General features: G+C 39.3%; 2 protein-coding genes across 2 annotated transcripts; one reads left to right on the forward strand and one right to left on the reverse strand.

Annotated features, from left to right (window-relative positions):
- Positions 1–1,589: 1,589 nt before the first annotated feature.
- On the forward strand, positions 1,590–6,232 carry cUnh1orf174 (chromosome Un C1orf174 homolog). Its single transcript, XM_084366744.1, has 4 exons — positions 1,590–1,749; positions 2,770–2,841; positions 2,972–3,343; positions 4,266–6,232. Exons 1-4 carry the CDS (start codon positions 1,738–1,740, stop codon positions 4,413–4,415), a joined length of 606 nt encoding a protein of 201 aa, XP_084222870.1. The 5' UTR covers positions 1,590–1,737; the 3' UTR covers positions 4,416–6,232.
- On the reverse strand, positions 5,644–11,088 carry dffb (DNA fragmentation factor, beta polypeptide (caspase-activated DNase)). Its single transcript, XM_084366743.1, has 7 exons — positions 10,778–11,088; positions 9,476–9,605; positions 9,153–9,338; positions 7,465–7,544; positions 7,209–7,382; positions 6,875–6,975; positions 5,644–6,736 (listed from the first exon to the last, which is right to left on the reverse strand). Exons 1-7 carry the CDS (start codon positions 10,898–10,900, stop codon positions 6,487–6,489), a joined length of 1,044 nt encoding a protein of 347 aa, XP_084222869.1. The 5' UTR covers positions 10,901–11,088; the 3' UTR covers positions 5,644–6,486.
- Positions 11,089–11,334: the final 246 nt, after the last annotated feature.

An 11,334-nucleotide genomic window follows, 5' to 3' on the forward strand; every position in this document is an offset into this window, starting at 1 on the left:
CAAATATCCCCTCCCCTAATGAGCCACACTGATCTGGGATCAGCAGGTCTCTCAATTCTCACACACACCAGGTGTCCACCACTTTAGAGTGACGACCATGAAGATAGAATTTGATCTAAAACATATCTGTGTGTTGCTTTTAAACAATATTAGGCACTTCAAAAAACTGTCGACAAGGTTGACTTTAAGTATTTTAAAAAATATTGTAGCCTAAAGGGTCACATTAGTTGGCAAGTGAGTGAATTTATGTATAAAACTTAAATAATCAACACGATATGTTCATGTAGAAGTAACTGGATAAACACATTAGGTTATAAGTCTTTAGATTTGATCAGACTAACTTAATTTGTTCAGGTTGATTAAAAAAAATGAACTAAATATGACACTTTACATTAAACATATGCAATAATATTGGATTGAAAGGCGACATTTTAGGCAAATGATTTTTTCTAGTGTACATGATTAGAAAATATTAGGCTGAACGATGAGAAATGATAATCACATGTAAAATACAACAAGAATTATTCAGAAATAAAGGACACAATTAAACAAATGACTTTTAAAAACTTTATCAAACATTATGCATTGTACATGATTATATATATCTGAATCAAGGCACACAAACAGGAACTGAAGATAAACACAATAATACAAACATAGAAGCTACTCTTCTTTGAATTCATAAAGAAATAATTAGTATTCATTAAGTAGTCTAAATGTGACTTCTGTCTCCTCATTAACAGACTTTTAAAGGACACGCTCCAAACCTTTTCCAAACTATTTCATCTCAGCATGTTATAAGAAACAGTACAATACCTTGTTGAAAAAATAAAGAAATGAAACAGCAGTTTTACAAACATCAACAGGTGGAACAACAGGAAAACTCAACTTAAAGTAGGATATAAATAGGCTAAATTAAAGAGAATGGCATCACAGACACCCAGAGAAACTATTGTTTTACAGCCAATCCTCTGATTTAATTCAATCATCTGATTTTAACCAATTTAAACCTAATGTGTGTTCACACAGTACAGTGTACATTTTGAAAACAATCCTCAATATTAACATGTCATTAAATCATCAGTGTTTCTATCCTCCCACACACACAGACGGTACAATTATAAAGCCTCTAGCACCCTCTTGTGGACATTTTCGTGAATGACTGTGTTTCCTCACTGTCACCTCACATGACCCAGTTACACCAAAACCCTCGGAAACGTAGAAAATCAGAGGTCGACTAAAACAACAATCTTCTCACACTGACACAAGCGACGTTTATTGTCGACCTCTCATTACATATAATAGGGAAAACAGAAAAAAGTCCACCTGATGAGCTCACACAGGCTGGGAGCTAACACATGAGCTAACAGCTCGTAAAAGCGGAAAAAGGTGAGTGTACCTTCAAAATAAAACCATATACATTCAATAAGGATCAATAAATAACTTTTGTAGTTGTAAAAATAATTACACATGTTACAGCAAAGATGTATAGTAAAAAAATAATGAACAGTCGGATGTAACTGACTGTAGTATTGCGGTGCAGGCGGAAACTTCTGACCTCCGACTGAACCTCAGCAACAGGAAATAAATACAGTGAGGTCATGACGTCGCGTATCGGCGAATTACAGATGTTGTTTGTAGCTAGCCAACACCGATTTATCTGAAGGCTAGTAACGAAAAATATAGTCGAAACTCTAAAACCAGGGTCGCTGAAAAACAGAAGCACTACGCCGGCAAATGATACACAAGGTAGGTGTTTATCAAGACTATTAAACTGAAAGTAAAAGCTCGTAAATAAGTTGACGGCAGCTCATGGCTATCATGCTAACCTTATTAGCTTGTTAGCCGATATGTCGAGGTAGATTATCAGACAGTGTTTTGCGAGCTCTTCGTGGATCTTAGCTTTTTCCATAACCTCCAAGTGTGTATAATTCTGTTCATGGACAACGCAGTAGACGATCTTGTGCCATGTGACTCTCATTTGTTGACGATAAAGGACCCACCGCGGGTGTAGCTCCCTCTCTCCGTGGTGCCTTAACTCCAGACGATGCGCATGGAGTTCACCTGTAAAAAGCTCAGTTACTTTACCGGACAAAATGTAATGTCTTAATAGTGAGAATATTATCCGTCTGTCTGGACCTTTAATTCGGCACGGCTCGGACACACCTAAAAGGTGCAAATGTAATGTTAAGGAACAAAGTCTTGAAGGATAACATAGAGTTAAATTGATAACATTTTGGGTGGAGTCTGGCGAGCGCTGTTGTTGTTTCAGGGGACTGCACAGAACTGTGATTAGTTCGATCAATATAAACTGTAAACAACAAAAAGTGAAGTTTTCATTGTTTAATCTGAATTCAAAGTGTCCTAAAAACAACATCCTTGAGTCAGTGAGTGCTCACTGCACTAATTTTCACTCAATATGTGAAGTTTGGTGAAACGAGTGAAGTCTCAAATATGATCCTGCCAGCTGAAAGGACCCCAAAGATGTCAAGCATTGGAATTAATGTTGTCATCATCAGTGTTGGACAAAAAAATGATCTCTACTCCATCAGTTTGTACACATTCTCAGAAAAAACAGCATCATCTTACAGAATATATCCGTCTAAAACCATGCATGACAAACAACGTGACAGTGATTATCGGAAGCAGCCATGTCAAATGCACTTGGTGGCATGCCATGTGTAGATGGACAAGCCAGCTTAATGTGTCTGCTCGTATGCACCTCTTACAGTGATGTACTTCCAACATCTTCATGCTCTTGCTTTGCAGATGCCCGGTCAACTTGGCAGCTTGAAGCCCAGAAAGAGGAAGATCAACTCTGAGGTCAAAAGCTCCAGAAAGGTTTGTGTCAAGCATGGTTGATGTTCATTCTTCTAAACTGGACGTTTGTAACTTTTTACCTTTTTATCTGTGAACTGCTATTACAGTATGTCTTGCAAGTGTTAGTTGAAGTTTAACTTTGTGTCATCAGGCTTCTTCCACAAGGAGGAAATGTTTGAAAAGTCCAAAGACACACTCGACAGCAGACAGCAGTGCAGCGGTCAGTGGTTACAGTAAAGCTGATGGTCCTCTGGAGAGACTCTCTCACATCAGCTGTGAGTGCCACCAGTCTGCAGGCAGGAGGAGATGTACGGGGTCACCGGAGCTCGAAGGACAGGAGGGCAAAGAAAACGAGCTGAGGACGGGACTGGATGTGGACAGCTGCAGAGTGAACGGCGCCTCGGACAAACAGGACCCTGAGGACATGGACTGTGAAGAAACCAACAAAAACCTCTTCCCAGATGACGACAGCAATCAGATTCTTCCTGTGGAGCAGTTCTTTGGAAACTTGGACACTGTACAGGTGAGGCATTTTGGTTTATGCAAGTATGACTATGAGAGTATAAAGTATGTTGTTTGAGTGATATTTTAGGCTATGTGTTAACATTTTAGGATACAACTCCTGCAGTTTGATTGTTGAGGTTTTTTTCCCTCCGCTCTTGATCACAGGTTGAAAGTATTTTACCCTTTTTGTAAGCGAAATTTTACCTACTGCAGAAATATTGAAACAAAAGGCTGCCCTGGTTGGATCTGTCAGTAGAGTGAAGTCTCTAGGAATGATCTTTATTTTTAAGAAGTAAAAAAAGTGATGCAATACAAGAAGGGGCACGACTCCGATGCTCAAAATAAGACATGCTGCCTATTAGATAAGTGTTTGCTTATTCACTATTGCAGACTGATGATGATTTAGCCTATGGTCCACTGATGAAAGTGTTGGAATATTTAATTATTTGCAGTATTATGAACTGAGTAAATTCTCTCGATGCACTCTAAACACAAGCTGCATTTATTCTCTGTTTTGGCTGGGGATTAGGGTCAAAATAAAACACATTTCTAGCTTAAAGAAAGTAACGTTCAGTGCCCATGTAGGCCTGTCTCCTCCCACTTTTCTGACAGAAATAGATCAACGTACATAATGTTGTCATTTGAACACAGTACACAAGCCTCATCACATTTATCTGTCAACATAAAACATAAACAACTGATTTTGACTGTGATATAGTGTTAATATAAACGAGATCCCCCTGATAAAACTGACACTCAGACAAACACACCAACTGGCTTATGAAACCCTCACTGCCAGTAGACTGACTCTGCCATCTTGAAAAAGCGCTTTATGTCGGATTCCTGCACTGTTATTAAATATGGTGGTGACAGTTTGTTGTTTTGGTGAAGATTGTCCATGTTGACCAAATTACAAAAATTTCGACTTCTTTATTCTGCAGGACTTTCCTCAGAGGCCATCAGCGTCTTCTTCCCGCGCCCAAAGGCAAGGCAGGAGACGACATTACTATGCCCCAGAGGACAGTGATGAAGAGGACGTGGGCAGCGGCGGCGACAGTATGCAGCGCGACGACAGAGGGGACACCGAGTGAAGAGCGACTGCATTAATGACTGTGTTGGACTCCGAGTTGTGCTTCTCAGCACTAAGGAAAAAGCAGCCAGATTAAACTCCACACGCTGCATTCAATCAGCGCTAAAATCACAGTCACAGATACGCCATGTGTGACGATGCTTGCGACTCACCGGTGATGAAATTGCACCCTGCGGCGCGAGTGACCGATGAAATTAATGTAGCTGAATCTGCAGTTAGCCGACCGTCACTTACAGACAGGCTAACATTATGTGGGTGTACTGTATCTGCCTTAAACCTGCCTCCAGTACTTCGCCATGTTCTGGGGTGATCGTCACAGCTCAATAACTTGAGCACCACAGAAGTTTACCAAATGAATTCACGATTTTAACACTTTGAAAGGAAGTTCTTGATGGTAAACTTTATGATTTTTGACTTGACAAGAACCGTCCAAACAGAAAAATGCCAAACTTTATTCATTTATTGCTGAATTTCTTTTTACAACCCCTCCAGTTCAGTCAGCATTGGTCCTACCTGGAGTGTCAGCACTTTATTTAGACAAATCAGACCACATAACGTACTGCTTCAACATTGGAGTGCAAGTTTGCAGATTGAGATTAGCCTTGAGAGGTGACAAATAGCGCTGTATTAAAGGAGACATATTATGCTCATTTTCATAGGATCATCATTTTATTTTAGGCTACTACTTGAATAGGTTTACATGCACATCACATTATCATACTGTCCAGTGCTGCAACACTGTATTCCCTCTCTGTCTGAAACACTATTTTAGCTCCTGTCTCTTTAAGGTCCCCCATGCCTGACCCAGCAACGCTAACAACAACAGAACAGCTGTGCTAAATCAGTTCTTACATGCCAAACCCGCCACTAGTCATAAGTTAAGCAAGTGTTTGACTCTGTGACGTAGTGTGATGTCAGAAAGTCACAGAATTACTACTGACGAGGTGTTTCAGGTGTTTTTTGTGGGAGAGAGGAGCTTCTGTTGGTGTGGACTTCAACCATTCTAACTTTCCAGATCTTTAACATGCACAAGAACATATATAAAACACTGAAGGAAGGGAATAAGCATAATAGGTCTCCTTTACAATAATTTTAAAAAGCTAATTAAATTTTTTAAAGTATTTTTCGCACAAATCTACAAATGAGAAATTATAAAATGCAACAGCATTCATGTTCTGGCTTCAGACTGTATAAACATGACGAGAAAGGAGGCTACACATGCTACAGAGCAGTTTCATGAGGAAAGTTTTTAATATCACAAATTCATTGTATAAGCTGAATGAACCATCGTTCACCAAGTGTCTCATATTCCTCCTCAACACATCTTTGTGTGCTCAGTTTTATGGCAGCTGCTTATCAAACAACACATCTCTCTGTATATATATATAATGTATCAATGCAGACTGATTTGCAAACGTGAGAAAATGATATATGAAAAATGTAATATTAAAAAACAAACTAAGGACAGTAGGTTACAGATAAAAGTCTTCGGTGTAATTAAACTGAGGAGAACTTAAACCTGACTTTGAAAATGCCATCTAATCTTCTAACTTCAACAGTAATTGCACTTGTGCTGATCTCATCGTGTAGTATTTTGTATATAGTGAGCTGATTGTTCTGATCATCCAATCAAATGTTCAATATATTTTTACTGCCTTTATTTATGCGAAATGCTTTTCATATTCTGCTATGCAACTTTTTCCGACTGAGTGAATGCCTCGTACATCAAGCATTGTAATCATTGTAATCAATTCATGCATTTTGCATTGTTGTGCCAACGCAAAGAACAAATAAATGTTTTTCATGATTGCAAAGGTTTGTTTCAGTGTGATTGCCTGTGTTTAACAAAGTGCTGCCCGGCTGTATTCAAGCTCTGCAGGCTGCACTGGCTCAGAAATTTCATGATCGGTTAAAAGAGAAAAATCAAGTGAGGTAAAAACAGGAAGTCAGCTTGTTCTGCTCTTGCTACAGTGGACCTGAGTTAATTATTCACAGAATTCATCTTCGTCTTAATGTTGTCACAGTTCATACAAATGAAAGACAACACATTTTTCCAGACCAATTAAAAATATTCACATCAAGCGCCTCTTCTTCTCCTTAGCCTTCTGTTTTCCCTTGTTTGTGTTACTGGCTTGTCTATAAATCTTCTTGGTGTCACACAGCAGGTTGTGAGCTCCTTTCTTGTGGCAAACGATGTGAACCAGCTTCAGGTTTTCCCTGGTGAAGAGCAGGCAGTAGAAGTAGTTCAGGTTAATGCCAGTGCTCTTATGATTCTGCAGAGCTTCCAGCAGAGCAGGAATGACAGTCCTCTTCTTCTCAATCCTGGACACAAGATGAAGAAGAAATATTTTATTATAAATAATAATAATTACTAATAATTACTACTACATGTAGCTGGGCTTGGTTTGCCCTTTGTGACAGTGAAATGCTTTTTGCTTTTGCTCGGCTGAAGTGTCCAACCTGTGGTCCAGATTCCACGTGCTGAAGACGATCCTGCTCTCCTGGCTGCTGTAGGGGTTGATGGAGTGAAGAGACAGGCACTTGTCCTGGTCAAATGATCCCTGAGGAGGCAGCAACACAGTCAACAGCACATCTCTTTCTTTCAACGTCAAACTACAAGACATTTTTTGTCCTAGACTGTTATCATGGTGATACAGGAGTGCATATTGCAATGTTAGAGGTTAGTGACTAGAGCACCAGAGAGTTCTTGTCTCAGATCTTGAAAGTTTGTCACATTTTCCTATCAACACTTGTATACAGTATATTGTAGGTGTATATTTTCTTCCTGTAATACCTGGCAGGTAAACCATCCTTGTGGAGTACAGAGGCGATCTGGCTCCTCTTGAGTCCTGTCGAAGTAGCAGCCGTTGTACCGTGCTGTCTTCAGCATTTCCCCCAGGCACTCTGATGCTTTCTGAAACTCTGCCTTGACTTTAGCCTTCTGTATGGTTTTGGTGGCTTCACCCAACTGAGAACAGAGACCATAAACCAAGATGTTAGATATTCTGCCAGACACTTTAGGATTCTTGCGTAAAAATAAGGAGTTTTACCTCCTTCATGTAGCCTCGTATCCTGCTTTCGCAGTTGAACTTCATGTAGGCAGACTTAGTCTTGAATCGAGTATCAACACCTGAAATGAAACCCCACTCAACATTAAGTATACAAGTCATTCACTGGTAAATTAGCTGCAACGTCTGCTACATATTGTACTGATTAGAAAATCATTTTCAGAGTACAATCACAATTTGATGCAGGGATTTTGTTGACCAGATTTCAGTGCAGGAACAGGTATTCAAAAGTAATCCACTTCACCACACTTTATTTTCAAATCCAAGAGTATCAAGTCTAATAAATCTCAAGAGCATCTAGTGATTATCTCTTGTCTTGAAAGTCACCATCTGACTCATCTTGGTCCATATCCAGCTGCCATCCTGGCATTTCTTTGAGTTTGAATGCTATTTCAGCACTGCAATATGTCATGCATCATGGAGGATAAAAAATACCTCTGCTCATTTCACTGGCTAATAATAAAAGCTTCAGCCTTTGACCACTGACAGCTTGACACTGAATGAGATCAGAGAATCACTGGGAGCCCATTTGTTTACTGAAATATGTCCACAGTTTGGACTGTCAGGTCTATTTTAACTCCAGATAACAGAAGTAGATGCATAAATAATGAAAAAAAGAGGGATTTAGAGGGACATACCCTTCTGCCCAATTACGATGTGAACGGGATTTGGACAGAATTAATGCAACTGGAGAGATTTGTGACTCGAGCAGATACCAGAGTTTGGGGGCAAGGGGGTTTCAGAAGCTGTTAGATCATTCAACCATCACTTCTAGTGGAGTATGGTGGTGCCTTGAGTCAGACATCTGATGTCATGTGACATTATCATAACATAAGCCTGTATTCTGCCTGACGTGTGCAAATGATAAGAAGCTGATAACTCTTCACCCAGTTCTTAGATGACATGCCAAAGGTCTCAAGCTCAAGTCTAAAGCCACGGTAGTGAGGTTGCAAAGTAGAGACTGGCTGATACTGGATTTTTGTGGCCAATATCAAAAGCTGGTGACAAATATATGTCATGGTGGGAAGGATATTTTACAGTTTAGAAATTAACTTTAATGTCTAAAATGATGCAGATAACCAAACAGACTTTTTCATATTAGCGCTACTGCTATATCTGCGAAAGGCTAATATTGGCTGTTAATATCTGTTAATTGTACATGTGACAGTATGAAAAATGTCTGATGGAACAAACACCAGACCAAGATTTTACTGTAGTCCTCTGAGTATTGCTGCAGAGGGCAAAACATGTAAAGTATGCAGTAAGAGCACCACGACTGTAGAGTTTCCTCACCCTGTCTATTCAATTTTGTGATAGTATCTTTCCTTCCTTTATTAGTTCACATTCTGCACAACATAAAGGTCATTTAACATGGTCAGCACTCAAGGAGATGACTGTCAGTGCTGGTGAGATCATGGCAGAGAAAGTTCTGTTAATTTGTCTTCAAAACTTTCTGCCGTTGTTCCTGTCATATGTTGGGAGTCTGTCGTCAAAATGGAATAATTTGGCACGTAATAATAATGTAAAAAGTATGTTATTACAACATATTAGAAAAATAATAGGATCTTACATCAAAAATATTGTGTTTTAACATGAAAAGGACCTCCTTAGAAAAGAGCATTTTCGTGATTTTGTGGCAGCACCATTTTGCTGCACATTGGACTTTGTACCTTTGAACCAGTCCTCATCCTCCTCTCTTCTCTCCAGCTCTGATTTGTCGTCCAGGTTCAGCAGCAGGTCAGTCAGGATTTTCTGCTTCTTAGGAGCCTGCTCATCAGACAGGAGCCCTCTCGCCGCTTCAATGAGGCGATCGCTGTGCAGGTCTGTGCTCAGTAACTGACCCATGTCATACACAACTGGAATTAGAGGCACAGGTTTTTATAATGGTTAGACAACAACACTATTTAGGTTTACACTCACAGTATGTGCGGTCAGGAAGACGTACACGAACACAGGTTTTCTTGTTTTGTTTTTTTAATGGTGTATGATTCACCTCCTCCACTCCATGTCTGATCTCTGGAGAGAAGAACAAGTTCAGTGTTGTTCGGCAGAGTCTGGAAGAATTCCTCCGTCACGTTTGTCCCGTCAGCGTACAAACAAACATATGCACCAGAAAGCGGCAACTGGAAATAAGGGAGACATAACATTATACAATATTAAGAAGAATATCTTATTTTTCTTTCTTATTTACTACAGTAATACAATATTTTCTTACTCATTATTTGTGACATGTTAAAAATCTATTCAATTCAATAAGATGTTTATAACCTAACAAAAAGTTGGCCAAATTACATTTTCTTTCTTTTTCTCCCAAAAAGGTGTGGACTGTCCAGAAGTGGGGACAGGCCTGGGCTACTATCAGCTGTATTCTCATGAAAGATGTTTTACGATCTTTACATAATGTGCAGACAATCTGGAGACAGGAGCTAAGATGACAGAATAAATATGGTCATCTGGATATTTCTTCTTAGTAGTTCCTGTTGTTCTTTTCACGGAGGTATCTATGACACAGTTTGTTCAGATTTACTTTGTACATTTATCTTACATATCTTGTGTTATGGTACAGTCAGTTTAATCAATGTCTTAATGAAGATGAACTGTAGTGGCTACTATCTCTGAAACACACTTGGTCATATGATATGATTAATTTAAAAGGAACAAGTTTAAAATGATCTTTTCTATGAATGAAAACATCTGCTGTGCCACATGTGCACACACATTACATTTATCCACACTGGTCTCGGCTAATGTATTGTATGGAGCTCCGATGTACTGTATGGAGATCTGATGTACTGTATGGAGATCTAATGTACTGTATGGAGATCTAATGTATTGTATGGAGCTCTTCAACTTTGATCTATTTGTGATGGATGCACATTTTTTTTCTAATCATCTGTAAACTGCTTCCTCTCTGGCCTCTGCTGTAATGCTCCTGGGTATAAATAAAGTTTAATCTTATATTATATGCTGATAACTGTGTCAGGAACATGTTAGCATATCTATCTTTTTCAAGGTGAAGATGGTCCCGGGCAGGACGAAACCTGCAACGTTACTTCTATTACGTTACGGAGCAGTGTTTAACAGCTAAAGTACGTGTGACAACATTAAAAAAATGTTTTCACAGCACCCTAAAATGTTCACAAGTGAAGCAGCTAGCAACTTTATCAACTGTGTGTTTCTTTTGTTACCCAACAGTGTTGACTTTTCTTTTTTCACATATCCTCGAGGGAGAGAAAGCGGAACCGGGGCGGTAACTTCTGTCAAAAACAAACCAGAAGACAAAATAAGGGCTCACCTGTAATAATTTGCAGCCTTTTTTGAGCAACTCTTTCACATCTTTTGCTGCAACTCCGTACTTTCTGCTCCCACCGCAACTCCTAATTTTCACAGGTTTCTGTTTGTTGAAGAGTCCAAACATTGTTTAACGCTGTTTTCAGTTTGTACCTACCGCTTCCGTCTTCTTCCTCGTCAGGCAGTCTACACGAGGCGGTGGTGTGCTGCTGCCCCCCAGTGTTCATCTTCCGCCATTGTCTTTGTTTGACAGGAAGCTGCTGAGTGGTGATGGAGGAAGTATTCAGATATTGACTACAGTAGCGATAGTGCAAAATAAAACAATTAATTGCTAGTAAAATACCCAAATTCAAAAAGTTAAACTTCAAAATTAATAAATGATATGAATAAACAGCATTTAAATGCTGTAGATGGAAGCTACCATTTTATGTTATAGCAAAGTAGAAGTCAAAACTATCAGGAAATGGTATTTGAGTAAATACAGACTGGTAACGCCATATGTTATTGCATGTAAGACAGAACAACTAGGAGGCAAAGATGATCTTTTCAAGTTCTTCCTTT

Source organism: Pagrus pagrus (genome assembly GCF_965226575.1).
Source record: "Pagrus pagrus genome assembly, chromosome: 11".
Classification (NCBI taxonomy): Eukaryota; Metazoa; Chordata; class Actinopteri; order Spariformes; family Sparidae; genus Pagrus; species Pagrus pagrus.